Source organism: Anopheles ziemanni, chromosome 2 (assembly GCF_943734765.1).
Source record: "Anopheles ziemanni chromosome 2, idAnoZiCoDA_A2_x.2, whole genome shotgun sequence".
NCBI classification, from domain to species: Eukaryota; Metazoa; Arthropoda; class Insecta; order Diptera; family Culicidae; genus Anopheles; species Anopheles ziemanni.
The window spans coordinates 40,893,334-40,909,713 of NC_080705.1; the positions used below are offsets into that span (position 1 = coordinate 40,893,334).

The 16,380-nt window shown below is 43.8% G+C and overlaps 2 protein-coding genes across 2 annotated transcripts in view; one reads left to right on the plus strand and one right to left on the minus strand.

The window, feature by feature from the left end:
• LOC131293584 (uncharacterized) overlaps positions 1 to 8,481 on the minus strand; it is a 66,317-nt gene extending 57,836 nt beyond the window's left edge. Inside the window, exon 1 of the mRNA XM_058321662.1 lies at positions 7,710 to 8,481. Within this exon, the coding sequence (XP_058177645.1) occupies positions 7,710 to 8,481 (772 nt within the window). The remainder of the gene's footprint in view (positions 1 to 7,709) is intronic.
• The window catches only part of LOC131281888 (uncharacterized), a 35,562-nt gene that overhangs the window by 14,182 nt on the left and 5,000 nt on the right, over positions 1 to 16,380 (plus strand). Inside the window, exons 2-5 of the mRNA XM_058311250.1 lie at positions 10,406 to 12,692; positions 14,085 to 14,370; positions 14,453 to 14,593; positions 14,919 to 15,141. Of these exons, the coding sequence (XP_058167233.1) occupies positions 10,519 to 12,692; positions 14,085 to 14,370; positions 14,453 to 14,593; positions 14,919 to 15,141 (2,824 nt within the window). The 5' untranslated portion in view covers positions 10,406 to 10,518. The remainder of the gene's footprint in view (positions 1 to 10,405; positions 12,693 to 14,084; positions 14,371 to 14,452; positions 14,594 to 14,918; positions 15,142 to 16,380) is intronic.

Sequence of the window (16,380 nt, forward strand, 5' to 3'; positions counted from 1 at the left end):
TATTCACTTTGGCAATTAAAATACGTCCGCTACATATTACACTCCGTATACCAATATATTGTAAGATCGGTCAAAAATTGTTCGATGGAAAGAAGTCGATGTGACAAATTTATCTACATCGTGAATGAATGATTATTGTGATATGTCATCAATGCATCTTGCATGTCTGCAGTTGATTGGAATTATTTGCAGTTATAAGCTGGCTTGAAACAAAGTTACTGGCTGGTAGGAATTGATCTTTCGTTGTTCGTTCGTTTGTCATTCTCTCCGTAACAGGAAATAAATTAACAAATGCCCTGCTTGAGTGGACTATGCGTTGGTTAGTTTTTAATTTTTTTGGCTTTTAATTTTGCTGAAAACCATCAAAAATTTATTACTTGTTTTATTTACTTTCATCCGTTTCATTGCGGATAGAACAGATTCTTAGTAACGTCCATTCCATGATAAGAAATTTTTGACGCCAAGAGCCAATATTCACGGTAAAAACCCAGCAGTGGACGAGGGAGTAGAAAAGCTTACCTTTCTTACATTACCAGTCATGTTTGAGAAAAGTGGTCTTCATTTTTCTCGTTGACAAAAATCTGTCGAACGACATTTTACTGGTTTTTGTTTGTTTCGCCAATAGGCGGTCACTGAAGACATGCATTTTTGTTCTACGGTTTCGGATACCACCAAAATTACTGGTTGGTTGTTAAGTATTAAGTGGTTCTTTTTCTCATGCTTCTTGTCATACTTTTTTTACGCCTAATAAAAGCTCATTCTTGTTGTGTTTATTTAAAAATTTGTATGGGATGGTGCCTTTTACGACTTCATTTCTTTTCGTGATTCTTAAACTGTTAAATATTTTACTTTGTGTTGAATAAGCGTTAGCGGAAATAAAAGTCGATGTCTTATTAGAGCAGGTTACAACCCACATCATTCTTTAGAAAAATAGAGTAGGCAAATTAAGATTTAAAAAAATGTGAATTCAGTTTTGATAAACATGGCAACGAAACATGGTAGTACATATCTCCATAAACCCAACAACGTTGTCCCCAACTCAAATCAGAAAGCGGCTACCCTAGTTTGGTAAAAGTGGCTTGAAAAAGAAGTTTTTTCCAACAATTTGACAGCAGACGTGCTAAAAACAATATTAACTGATTAAAAAATCCACCTACAAATAGTTCAGTTATGTAATGCATATAAATTAAAAATAATATTTTCCTATCTGCTCGAGATGTCGCTTTTTTCGCTTTAGCGTGAACTTCCAAAACTATCCAGCAAAATTGCATCTACCTATTCTAAACCAATGCAGTGAATGAAGTAAATGACTATTTCTTATCGGAAAACTAAAACCTACGGACACTCTGGGGCAGTCGCTCAATGTCGTCGCTTTCCGCTTACATAAGTGCGTTTGTATCTAGTACGTAGCGTACAAAATGCAACGGTGCCGGTAAACCTATTAAGTGTATTTCCCCGATAGGTTTGCTTTCAGTTCCGTTTGCGTCAGATTGCCGTCTAAAATGGGCCAGATGTCACCAAAGTAAGGTGGGAAGGGGTCCCAAGAAATGTTATGTTTTCTCTACGGCGTCGTACGATGTCGGTGCAATGGGTTGACGGGTCGTTCGCGATGCTCTTTTCCATCCATCAGCGGGGAAAGCATTCCAATACGGCGATAAAACGCATGGAAAAAGAAACGTTTGCGATGTTTAAGAGTGCTCACAACCTCCAAGAGCCATTGGATCCGTTCAAGGACGATTTGAATTTTCTTCCGTCAAGACGATGAATGGGAGAAAAATGAAAAAAAAAACAGGAAAAGTCACCAAACCCTCATCCCTCAGTAGCTTTATACTGAGGCCATTTGGATGTTATATTTAATTAAAAACTAACATTATCCCGATCGGGGAAACACGGTTGACATCCGGGTTATCGTTCGGCCTGCAAAGACACCGGAACTTTCTCGGCGACAAGAAGTCGTGCAATGTCACGGTGTCTTCAGCGTGGCAAACTGGGAAAACATCCCCGTTGCCCGGCCTCAGAGATGGGGCGGTAGTTTCACCATGGTTTTCCGTTTCCGGTCGCCACCATAGCTCGCTTCAGTCACTCTGTGTGCGGTGGCTTCGCGCGATAGCAAGTGGCACATGGAGGCGCCTGGTGTCTGGTGTCGCGCAGGAAAGCATCACCTTCGGCCTCATTGAATGATTTCCGTTCATTTAAATTTAACGTACTAGAACTGGAGCTTCCCACCGTTCAGAGCAAGAAATAGAGTTCTATTTCAGACGACAGGTTTTAGTTGGCTTGAGTGCGTTGAAGAGACGATTTAATTGGATCTAACGATTGCTGCTGGATATTTTCGTTCTAAACTTTGTTCAAATGCAGCTAATCTGATAACTTTTTAAAGCTTCAAATCGGATTTCGCACGATTTCAAATGTTGTCGTTTTATCCTGCATTAAACATCTGAACATTTTCCAGGTCTGCATTGGACACCAACAGACATTGTGCCCAATTTCGACTTTACGATCGATAAAATTGCAATGTGTGTGCGGTACTGCGGGTCGGTAGCATTTTCCTGCATTTTCGTCAAGCATGAAGTGTTTGTGTAAAATGCCAAACCGTTTACTGGAGCAGAACGGCTGCACGCTGAGTGGTGTGCTTTTTCTTGTTTATTTAGAAGCAGACAGTTATTTAAATATGACTCACAGAAAAAGCAGTCGGTCAAGTCCTTCAAATATTTAACTTGTTGTTTAACCTAGTGGTAGATTGGTTTCATTTCAAGTATTGATACAATTCATTCAGTTAAGTGCTAGTTTGCTCAAATGTGATGATCGATGATTTTGTTCTGTTAAACAACGTAATGGATGCGACTTACGACTGTAAATTGCGATGAAGCAGCTTAACGTTGGTGTTTGCAGCGAAGTTGCTAAACATATTTTCGTCGCTATGCTGTTGTTCCAATAAATTGTAGCTACAAAACCGTAGTAATATTCAGATTGCAATAAACTGTGCAACATATAATTGATGTGTTGGCATGAAACTTTCAAGCAATATAGTTTAGTCGATATTCAGAGAACTAATTGTATCAGTGCTGAAATATTGACTATCGGCGAAAGATATAAAATGGCAACGGTATAAAATAGTTTCAACCACGGTAGTTCATTTCGCATCTTCTTCCATCTATTTCTGTCCGCCTGAGCGTCGACAGCACATTTCAGATGAATGAATATTTATTTTCTGTTCTATTTTCACTGCATCATCTATTTATAAGATAGCAAAATGTAACTGCCGTATCGGATTTGTGCTGCTTTTGTACTTCCTATGGGTTGGATTTTCTGCCTCAATTTGTTCAACCAAACGCAAAAGCTTCAGGTCGTAGATCACCGACCGATTGTGGATAGCAGTCCAATCAGCCCAAGAGCATTGGTGGATAGATCAAAGACATGGAATTGTCGAGTATGCTTTCCACATTATTAGAAAGCGCACTACATCTGTTCCACTCAATCAGAGAAGAGTTAGCCCGTAATGGAGCGCAATGGTTGCAGTTTTCCGCACGACGTCGATCAATTCTTGTGCCATATTTTATCTCATACAGGGTCTGGAGCTTGTGAGAAACGTCAAGATTGTAAAAATATTCGAAATGCAAATTTCGCGATGATTCATTTAAAAAGACTAATTGTTATATTTTGCTTCATCTTCACTTCTTGTTTAAATACAACTATTTTTCTATGCGTTTTATTAAAACGTAATTTTTGCATAACTTTGAGCTAGCGAGAAAAATGTGTACAAGTAAAATATCTGTGTTTTAGTTTATATTTCTTCACATTTGCAATAGTGATTAATGAACAAATCTTGCGACTTCATACAGCATACAGTTGCCCAAAGGGAATGTTTATGCTGATGAATAATTTATGCTCCAACCTATCTTGCCTCGTATGTCGAATGACTTGGCGAGGTCAACGTCTTGGCAGTTTTGTACAGTACGCTGAAAAACGCTGGCCGCTAAGGTAGGGCTAAAAAAGAATTTGTGGCACGTTAAAGTTATCGGGCCAAGTGTCATTTTCATTCATGCCAACGAGGCTCGTTTATTCCTGGCGGTTGGCAAAAAGGCAAGCTAAAGGAGTTACTGGTTTTTTTACGAAAGCAAGCGAACGGAAGAAAAGGTGTACTATAACTGATGCCCTTAGAGAAAGATACAGAGTTTCGTGATTAATTTGTGACACGCGTAAATGGTAGTGAAACCCTCAACTGCAAGCCATAGCACAGAATAGTGAAGTTAAGGATGGTGGCTTTTGCTTATCTGCCATTTTCTACAAACCTATTTAAAAGCTTTCTACGAAATACATTGAAGTGTTCTCATATTACTACAGTCCTTTTGTTTAGTCATGTTATTCCTGTATAGATAAATTGAATCTTACAAAGTGAGCGATTCTCGTCAACAACTTATTGCGTTATTGATAATGATGAAATACTTCATTTTCGTAAAATGCTTACCAAACATAGTTAAAATCATTTTTCAAAACAAGTATGTCATTGATACATTGCAAATTATCTTATTGATAATCATGACACTTCTAAAATGTCTTCTCCTAACTCTTACCGGATTAAGGTTCCGAGGAAACCAAGGTTTTCTCTGAATAATTTACTATGGAACAAATAAACATCCGATAATAAATGTCCGTCTCGGGAAGCACAAGCATGACATAAGCGTGCGGTACATGCCATACCGTACAAGAATCACAGAATGTGCCACGTCTAGTGGAAATATTTATACCTAAAACCGATTTCCTCTGTTTATTCGACACGGCTGAGTTGATTATTATTGATAGCGATCCATTTTGATCGGTCCTGTTCAGTTCGAACGTGAATAATATTTTTTATTAAATTATTAGACAAGTTTTCCGCTGGTCTGGATTATTTATTGTTTTTCTTGTGTAACACTGTGGTCGGCGTCGATCTTTAAATAATTGAGCGAATCCATCTCATCAAACTAATGTGCGTTCGATGTTCTCCACGGCCATTACCGAAACGGGTCCCTTCGCTGTGTTATTTATGCGGTCGACGTCCGTTTCGTTCCATCAACCGTTGGACGTTTTACGTCCACTTCTAAAGCATAGGAAAACACGATATGCTTTTTTTTTCGTAGAAGCATGTCCGAACCCCCGACGGATCACATCGGCGATAGGGGAAAGAAATGTTGAGTGAATGCATCATCATCATAATCATGTTTGATTTTTCTACATGACGTTTGACTCTGACCCATGTGGCGGAATGCATCGGACACAATGTAAAAGGAAGACGAGAGTAGATGTGGAAGTGATCGTTTCACCTTCACTTGACTTTTGCTTGTCGCGGGAAAATCATTGACATTTTCTAAAAATCAATCTTTTTCGTGCAGTTTGATTCCGTGGCTTGTGTTTTGCACATCGTTGCAAGTTAGTCCAATAAAGTCGAGATAATGAGAGATTTTCGAACCACACTCACACCATATAAACATACACACACACACACTGCATACATTCTATACAGGAAAACTTAGCAGAATAATACAAATGTAATTGATGCTAACGAAGCATTTTCACGGTGTCGTTGTCATGCCGCTCTTGTTGGAGTGTGATTCGATCGGGCCTACGCGGAGATGCGCCACACGGGCAGTGAACAGTTCTCATCCCCCAGAACGTTACGCTTCCTTATCTTGCTCGCAACATAAACGCAACTGTCGTCCAACGGATGCCCACAAGCCGAGGGTGGTGGATGCGATATGTATTGCGAAATACTTGAGCAGACGGTCGTATTAAATTGAAATTCATTGCTTTCCCTGCTTCCACTTGACTGGGATGGCTACTGCACCGATCTCTGCTAGTGCCAGTGGCTTACAATTTGAATGTCACGACGGGCTACGGAAATAAATTTTATTAACCACGGGGATCGTGACCATAATGTGACAGAATGAATCAATTGTAGTGTCGCCAATAACATTGACAGTAGACGAGCATGATAACGTTCCCCGCTTTATTTGATTTCTGGTTTAGAATAATGGTTTCCCTTAAGGCGAACACTATACAGTTCTAACTTTTATACGTTCGTAAAAACCCGTTTGGACCAATGTTTTTAATGTTTATCAAAGAGAACAGTTTTGCGTTCCTTACGAATATATTTGAGGAACTTGAAAATATTGAGTCATCAGGACACACTTCATTAGGAATAATTTGTAGATTATTATGTGAGCAAATAACGCAATTATTTTTTTAATTTTTGCAAATCGTTTGTAACAGTAAAAGATAAATTTTGGTCGCTTGTGAATGCGCCACAAATTTAGTGCTTTATTCACGATTATTCGATTTACAACTTTTAAATGGGGCTTGCCTCTACAATTCTCCCGCTTATATACGCAAACCTTGGGTCGGCGTAATCCTAAATCGGTGTAATCGGTGTAACTACACCGTAGTTTGCGCCGGCTTGTTGACGAATATCAGCAGTGTCAACCCTGTCTTGTTTCCATTCGTGACATTCCTCCCCTCGTGGCACATAGTGCCACTTTATTGTTTTAATCTTGGAACGTGGGGAAACATTAAGTTTACATGCTGATTTTTTTGCGCCTAGCCGTAACCTAACAGGTAAGTGTAGTTTAACTAAGAATTTCATTAACACGCCTCCTATATTTTTAGACAACTGCCATAGGGTATTTGTCGCAGTTCCTAAATTGATGACACTGGTATCGACCAGTGATAACGATAACGTCGATTCCCTTGCACCTAGCAACACAAAGCAACAAAGCTAGTGACCCCACGAGACACGTCGGGGCAACCAAAAAATGCCAGTAGCATTTGTGCTCCAACCGTCGCGCCTGCCTTCGAAGCCGCCGAGCACCAACACACCAACGCCTTCGCAGGTGCGGGCGACCGATCGCCTGACCGCATCATCCGTTCACAACCATCCTTTTTTGCAGCCTTCGATGTGGGGCACAGTTGCATGTTGTGATGCTGGTGGCTGCCCGGTTGCTCGCTGCCGCTCGGTCGTGGATGATGGTAGTGCCGGCGAGAATAACAGTTAGGATTCGGAGTCATCGCAATGCAGCATGGATCCTGTGCCGATAGTAGCAGTTGCTTTTGTTGCTGCTGCCAATGGTCATGAAAGGATGTCCAAGCCTTCACTAGTTTCGGCCGCAGGCGCCCATGGAGCTTTGAAATCAATCGCGCTGGCTGGATCGGTCGTACTGGTTGGGCTGATCGCGCTGGCAATTTTTGGTAAGTGCCAACTCTTTTGCCCGACACTCGTAGTCGTCTCTTCTTCGTCGTCTGACTGCAGTGAGATAGTGGGCTCGTACTGTCCAAGGGAAGCATCGATCTCACTAGTCGGTTTTTTGTCGCAGGAATCCACATATGCAGGCTTGGCGAAGTCGATCGCGCAGGGTCCGAACACCGTCCAACCCAATGGAGTTTGCGTCGCGATAGGTTTATCCCAGCCTCCGTCGTGGTACAGCAAAGCCTTGCCAAGATGGCAATTATCAGCACCTTTGGTAGCGTGGATATTTGCGCAGTTTCGTGAACGCCGGAGATGCGCAAGGAAACTGCCACCGATTCCGCCTCCAACCTGGTCGTCCCTCCAGTCCAACTCAAGCAGAACGGACTAGACGCTCCGCTCAACCCCAGCCGTTCAATCAACTCCTGATCGACAAGTGTTGATGAAGCTCCTTCATCGAAGAAGGCAAAAGTGTCCACGGGTTTATCCTTACCGTGGATTGTGATAGGTACGTACCGAAGCAGCACGCCATCGTTGGCCGTCGTATGAGTGTAACAGTGTTTAGTGGGTGCGATTTGTGTGTCGATGAGTTCGCGTGTCCGTGTGCCCGAGTCGTTGATCTCACCGTGAAGAAGACATTGATGAACATCCGCGCATCCGTGTTTCGTGAGTGCTGTGATTTGCGTGCCGTCTGTGTGATGCCGGGATGCGGTCGGCGTCGTCAAACGGCAAATCGTTGCGAGGCCTCCTTCGTCTTGCTGGTGCACATCCGCCATCGCGCCTCGCTCCTCCCGGTCGTTGCACTCGGCTGGGCGATCAACCGACGCCATCGCGCTATCCTCGCTGTGGTCAACGCTCACGGTACGATCAGCTGACGCCATCGCGCTAGATGCCCCTCGGTCGACGCACCCAGTAACACCTTCGTTTGGCTCAGCGCTGCGCCACGGCGCTGGCCACCTTTGGCCATCCGTTCTGGACGACTCGCCCCTTTCCGTTGCCAACAGTCGTTCCGCCAACCGCAGCTCCCGGCGCTCCATCTCGAGCTCAAGCTCGCGACGCTCGATCCGAAATCGTTGTTTCTCGATTTCGAACTCGCGCCGGGCCAAGCTTAGCGTTGCCGCTTCGGAAGCACCATGTCCGCGGGTGCTCCGATCGCATTGTGACCCAGGCGGATGGTCGCGACAGCGTCCGCTGCTGGTTGGGGGGTTGGCAATGGGAGCGTTCTTCTGCTCTACGGTTTCCATTTGATATCGTTCCGTCGCCATCGTTTTCGCGGGGTTGCACACTCTTCGGAATTATAACAACTTCTCGCGCGAAATTTATCGATTTCTTTCCGCCGGTCCGACACTCTCCGGGATTACACGAACTTCGTACGGATTGATCGATTGAACGATTTTCGTCGCGGATTAAACACTCTCCGGGATTATATTAATTCGCGCGACTGTGACTTGTGGAACGCACAATAAATTTGTGGAAACTAAATTTGTGGAATGTTGCAAATCGTTTGTAACATTAAAAGATAAATTTTGGTCGCTTGTGAATGCGCCACAAATTTAGTGCTTTATTCACGATTATTCGATTTACAACTTTTAAATGGGGCTTGCCTCTACAATTCTCCCGCTTATATACGCAAACCTTGGGTCGGCGTAATCCTAAATCGGTGTAATCGGTGTAACTACACCGTAGTTTGCGCCGGCTTGTTGACGAATATCAGCAGTGTCAACCCTGTCTTGTTTCCATTCGTGACAATCAAGTTAAACATATTAAAATACTTTCGAATTTCGATAAACCAATACCTAACGTAGTATACGAATTACAGTACATGCCCGTTTTTGTGAACTCGGATTTTAATGAGAATCGAGAAATTTTATCTTGTCATTTTTGTATAAAATGATGAGATAACGACGTAGAGAGGATACGAAAGGATAAAAAGCATGTTTAGCTATCAGTTTTAGAATTCAACTGTTTATAAATCAATCATTAATTTCGTTTTTTTTTTTGTATATAAACTACAAATTTTCAATATACCTTTTTATGTATGCATATGATGATAAAAATAAAATGGTAATAGCACCATTCTTGGAAACTATTAATCAATCTGAATTTAAAGTTTAAAAATGTGTTTGAAGAAAGTTCATATTTTATAAAGAAGATAAGGGAGACATTTTTAGTGATCTTGTGAAACTTTCCTAAGATCAGATTCCAAATGATTTCTGATGCTTTTAGGTAAGCTACACGTGAATTCGGTGGTAATAATAACAGTTTCGGGCACAATTGATTTTGGATCCCCTGTTATAATTAAAATGACTTCGTGTCACGTGCTTAGTCCATTATCTGATAATATCTTTTAGCATACCGACATAAAAAGACCTGCTGCGGTCATGCCGATACTGCCGCAAAATCGTTACTATTCAACTTTGCACTTTTTATGACCCAGGAGAGCATAAACGCACGAAACACTTCTCACGCAAAGCATTAGCTCCCGAGCACCGTCGTCATTTGAATACGGAATAGTTCACTGGGTCCGGTGCTTCTAAAAAAGGACAGTGTCTTAAAGTACAGATAGCTACAAATGCAAAGTTTCTTACAGTTGCGAACCCTTTTTTATTTCTAAACGCCGGTATCTCCACCGTAGCCAAATGAATCCACAAGCTCTCGACCGGACGAAACTGTCCGACTTGAATACTAATGCGCCATTTCGCTTACCTTTGCTTCGGTTCGGAGCTGCGATGGGGTAGGTTGTTTTTTTTTTTTTTATACATCTTACTACGTCCCTTCTTCGGTTGTATTTTTGATTCCTCGGTTTTCTTTCCCATCAATTGGGTGGCCTATATTTGAACAAGCATACCGTTTGAACCCAGTTGTCTGATTGAAGCTGTTGCAAATGAATACGTCTCCTGTTATTGGCTTTCTTTAGACCTGTGAATGAGTTGAAATTTCAATTCATCAATTTTTCTCTTTGACTTCTATTACCTTGGGGATGAATAATTTATACCGACTAAAACCGACAACCGATTTTTTCATGAACTAACTCTAAGTAATCTCTATCATCTCAAAATAGCTGTTCCTATTCCTATCTGTGGGTTTGAAAAACTTTTTTAAACGCTTTAAATATGGACAGAAAAGTGTGTTTTGCCCTGGTTTTTAATCAACTGTTTTTCTTTCTTTCTCTTTACTTTTTACTCACAGAAACAGTTTTAAAAGATGCCTCAGTGGTTTCTCGTAGCTCAATGGATTCAACAACTTTCGAGTAATTTGTACGATAGCGAATCCTACTGCAAACTATTGCCGCTACAGTCAAGATGCATCTGCATACGCAAGTCGTCTTGATATTAGCCCAGCTGTTCCTCATTGTACGCGTGACGGATCAGACAAAATGTGCCCTAACGTCCTCGTACGGCGGCGTGTCGGTGAGCTACTTCGCCTCGCTGCCGGCCGCCCCGGCGACGGACGACAACGCCGACGACGACGACGCCGCCTCCGCCGCCGAAGCCGACGCGAGTCGCCACCGGATCGACCTGACGCCACTGGTGCCAACGGGGGACGGACCGCCGCAGTCGGCCGACTATCCAACCTACAATGATGACGCCGAAGAAGATGTAAATAACTTCCTGAAGGTGCTGAGCTGCTCCGACACGAGCCTGCGTGCGGTGAACGAGGAGTACCTGCGGCCGGTCAGCTCGTACAAGGGCATCCTGCTCGAGCGTGTCCCGGTGCTGAGTGCGACCAGCGATCAGCTGGCCCTCAAGAACGAGAACTACCTGGAGATCGTGCGGTGGCGCGAGAGCAACGTAACCGAGCGCCAGCTCACACTGACGTTTGCGCGCGCCGACCGGAAGTTCAGCAACCTACAGATACTAGACGTAAGCGCCAACCAGCTTGGCACGATAAGGAGAGACCACTTCAGCAGACTGGAGCGACTGCGGCTTCTGCAGCTGTCCGCGAATCAATTACACAATCTTCCGAGTGATATTTTCTACGACCTGCCGAACCTGGTCGAGCTGGACCTGCACGGCAACCGGCTCAGCGAGCTGCCGCTGCACCTGTTCCGGCCGCTCGGCCGGCTGCGGGTGCTGAATCTCGCCAACAACACGATCCACGATCTTCCGCGCAACAGCTTCGCCGGGCTGGGCAACCTGACCGAGCTGCACCTGGCGCGCAACCGCCTGTACGTGATCCCGTTTCAGGTGTTCAAGGAGCTGCGCTCGCTCGAGGTGCTGGATCTGTCCAGCAACATGCTCGTGTCGTTTCTGGACAACTTCTTCCTGCTCAACAAGCAGCTGCGTGTGCTGCGCCTGAACGGCAACATCATCGAGAAGATTTCCAAGAACGCGCTGTACGGGCTGCGACGGCTGCAGTCGCTCGATCTGTCCGCCAACAAGCTGGTGTTCATCGACCGGAACGCGTTCGACACGCTCGACGAGCTGCGGTACCTGAACGTGAACCAGAACCAGATCTACATCCTACCGTCGACCGTGTTCTCGGCTTTGCGCGCGCTCCGGACGCTCGACCTTAGCAGCAACCTGATGCGCTCGCTGCCGAACTCGATCTTCGCCGCGCAGCACAGCCTCGTGCGCCTTCACCTGGACGCGACGAACCTGGAGTCGCTGAGCAACTGGGTGGCACGTAACAACCACACGGTGAACCGGGATATCCTGCGCAACCTGCGCTACCTGTCCATCCGCAACAACACCCGACTGAAGGAGATCGAACCGTGTGTGTTCCGGAACGTGCCCAACCTGGAGACGCTGCTCCTCTCCAACAACAGACTGACGGCGCTGCCGAAGGAGATCGGTGAGCTGCGCCGGCTGCGCTACCTGGACGTGGCCAGCAACGACATCATGTACATCCCGGAACAGATCCGCCTGCTGCACGAGCTGCAATACGCGAACTTCCTCGACAATGACTATGGTTGTGACTGCCACATGTACTGGATACTGGGCTGGATCGACGAGCTGCAGGCGGAGAACAACACGCAGAAGATCTACGACCTGCTGCGGCTGTCTGAGCTCAAGTGCCGCAACGGCTACCCAGGTGACATTGTGCGGGTGCTGCAGCACATCAACTGCTTCCCGCCCGAGCTGCTGCAAGCGTCGGACAGCCGGATGCATCTGCTCAAGTCGGATGCGGTGCTGGAGTGCGTGTTTACCGGAAATCCACCGCCGGACATCATTTGGATCACGCCCAAGAACGAAATTCTGCGCCACAGCCAGGAACAGGACCAGAAGTCGCTGCTGTTCGAGTCGGATGACGAAGGAGGGCATGGCGTGGCGAGCGGGAAGTACCAGCAGGCCGTCGAGTTTCAGATGCTCACGACGGACAATATGACCGGCGGTGGGTTACACGATGCAGCCGGAATGGGCATTACGCTGCTGGAAAACGGCTTCCTTCGCATCCACAACATCTCGCGGCGTGACAGTGGACTTTATACGTGCTACGCGATCAATATAATGGGCAATGCCACGGCGGGTATACGGTGAGTTGTTGAGCAACATTCCGTCCTGAAGCATTCATATTGAATACCATGGATTGTGAGATTTTGAGCCATTTTTGTAACGTATCTATTTGTATAATTTAAAGCTGTTTGCACTACACACAGAAAGTTAACATACATAGTGTCCAATATCATACAAATTCAACTAATCAGTCGAATTATCTTGGTCTTTTTTATAAGTTGAAAGCTGTATTTATATGGATCATTTACTACAGCATATGTTTAAAAAAATACCGCCACTATGTTAAGTAAAGTCCCAGTTTCTTAAAAAAATTCTAAATAGTGTATGGTTGCGCTCCTGCTAAGATTTATTTTTTCATCTAATTCCGGAACTGTTTCCTCGTTTATCAAATATGAGCAATTTTTAGTTCTTGTGTAAATACTAAAATATTTTAAAAATGTATAGAAAGTGTTTGAACTGTAGCGTCTCCACTATGGCTTGATGGAAAAAGTATATAAGAATATAGTGGACAACGTGAAAATCAATCAGTTTAAATACTGAGATGTTCGCCACTGAATAGAAATCAACTTTATGAACCCATTTTCTGATCTTAAATGGTTCCTGACACAGAGCTTTGCTGACTCAAAAAACTAGCATTGCTGACAGATCAAATAATATTTTTAGAATCATAAATTTCAAACGTTTATGTTTTTACATTAGCTTACTGACTGGTAATACATTTTCGTTACATTTGCCTGTGCTTATCTCACATATCAGTGGCTAATAATTTAAGCTTGATTTATGCTGCATTATTCATGCTTCATACACTATGATTGTGTTTTTACAAGAACCTCCATCCACGCTAGCAAACTAATGTTGCGACTACGACAGAATCTGATATCTTACTGCCGTGATGATGGTGATGCCATCCAAAAGGTGAAATTTTTTTCAACGAAGCATCGGCGAAACTTCGACCGGCTTGCGTCAGCTGATGCAAATCGATTACATCTCTAGAATTGCATAGCGCTACATGCTGTAACCTAAATTCAACCACTGCTGCGACAGCAGGAAAGGAATTTTACCGATCGAAAGTAGTTTGCATCCATCCTCGATTTAATTTTTCACTTTGACTTCTATTACCCTGCGGATGAATAATTTATACCGACCTAAAACCGGCAACCGAGACGTGGTTGATCGTTAAAAGGATAGATGCACATTTGCAACCACGTCTTTGATGATAGTGCGGGAAAGAGGAGGATGTTTACTTTTTCGAAAAAAAAAAAATCTCCAATCTATATTCAAATCACGATTCATTTCGATGGCGGCACCTTTCCGCTTTCCATAAATGTGTCATCATGCAACGTTTGCTCGTAAGATTTATTATTTCTTTTTCGTTTGCGCTGGGCGGCGATTTGCGTGACGCCTATTTTTAGCCTGTACATCGATCCCATCGTGTTCTACCGCGTCAAGATAGGCAGCATCATAACGGGGGCCATTTCGGCTGCATCCTTCCTCGCCCTGACGCTGATCCTCCAGGGCATCCGCCGCATCTTCATCCGGTTCCGCATCATCGATCTCATCTGCCAGAACTGCTGCAGCTACTGCTACAAGAACGACAAGACGTCCTCGAAGGCACGCCAGATTTACGCCATGCTCGACAACATCGAACACTACAAGAGCCAACAGCTAGAACGGTTGCGAGAAAACTATACCCAACAGGTAGGTTGATATCGAGAAAAATAGATTTGCCACATGTACAAGAGAAGAGTTATTACTAATGTGGTTTCAATGTTCATTCCAGGTCCACCGTATTAAGGACAACTGTGCTCAGCAGGTCGACTGGATCCAGGGCAGTTACTCGACGCAGGCGAAACATTTGCGCGAAATACGCGACATCGGAACGCACCACATTACGACACTGCGTGATCAGTACTATGATCAGGTAAGGAATCATTGTAAATTCGTGTAGCGATAAATATGATCGCTTTTTGGATTCTAATGTTAATCAAAATAATTGTATGTCTTTATAGGTCTAAATCTAAATGATATTTTGTGTTCTTTAAAAGGGTAGTACTACTTCAAAATTGTTTTATATTAAAATAAAGTTTTACAATTTTGTGCTCCTGAAATGTAAAGATTTAAAAACACTGAGCATTTATCGTAAACACAGACCTTTAGCTTAAGACTTAGCTAGTAACATGTTTAACCATGAATCTGCCGCTAAATTAAATTTATAACTTCTACTCACCGGACTGTGCATTCCTCAGGTGCGCCGTGTACGTGACTACTCCACCGGCCAGCTGACCTGGGTACGGGAGAACTACGTGTTCCAGCGCAACAAGATCCGCAAGTTCAGTGCCCACCAGGCGCTAAGGTTACGCGAGGGCTACAAGTACCAGCAGCAGACCCTGAACAAGGTGCTGGAAAACTTGCCCAGCTTCTATTTCGAGAACTGTCGCGGACGCAACGAGGATGACGAGGATTTCGACGGTAAGTTGGTGCAGGATGTGAGGCGCTGAAAAGACACATTTTGTCTACTTGTGCAGTACAGGCAGCAACATTAATTAACCTTTGTTTTCGATTAATTCCATTCGCTTTGACACTAGTCGTTGAGACTTTACCGTAGTGTAGAGTAGAGCTAATTGAAAACAGTACAGCAGTAGTAGTTTTTAGTTTGGTTTGTTTTGTTTGTTTAATTAACCTCAACGCATATACACCATGCCATTCGTTGGAATGGAATGGTTTCGTTTTTGTTTTCTTTTCTTCTTTTCTTTTCCTGCCATTGACAACCAAATGTTTCCTCCTGCCACTACCGAATGTGATTGGTTTCCATTCAAATGTTTCTATCGCTTGTGTGTTACATCTACTTATTCCTGCATCGCCCGGTGGACATCCGGAACCGTTCATAGATCCTCGTGACGAATTGCGGCGAAATGATCAAATTACCGAATTTTAAGCAATTCGGTCCGGATAAGGCCGGCAGATGTACAAGAAGTAGTATTTATGAAGCAAACTAGTATTCTGTTTGTACGTAAGCTGTGCGATCTATCTGCGTTAGAATGATTGTATCCCGAAGGGTTGCGCTTCAGAAGCATGCAGGAACATACATACAAAGAAAAAGTATTTCACTCCGCAACACGTCCAGATTTTAACTGTTCCAAAGGGAAAACAAACCTTCCCGCCCAACGACCAATCCACCGATCTTCATATATGAAGATCATTCGTCAGCGGGGAACCCATCAGCATCATCGTGCTTTGTCGTCGAATTCTTTATCTCGAACGATGAAGTGTTTGACAGCTGGATAATGCACAAATGTTGCAATTATCCGTGATCAGGGTAAAGTACGACCATATTTTTATTACTTTTAATAGTTTTATTTCTCAACCACTCCGGACAACATGTGTAACAATTGCATCAATGGGGTTTGCCTGCGTTTGTGGTTCGTCCGTTACAGCATATCATGAGTTTTGTAAATGTATCTCATCCAAGGAGAATGTGACGATCGTTTGTCCCGAAGGTCATTGGTATAAGGGCAGAAAATATACATGAAAACAATTGATACCCTGATGTATGTGTGTAAACAAACGTGTGCTTGGGGCGTTAAGTTTGAAATATGTTGCAAACATTTTGCTTTGGCTTAAATTCTAATCGGATGTTAAAATGCATGTTTTGTTGAGTTGGTGAATGCGCCTTTGGTTATGCAGTGCAATAAATGTAACTTAGGATAA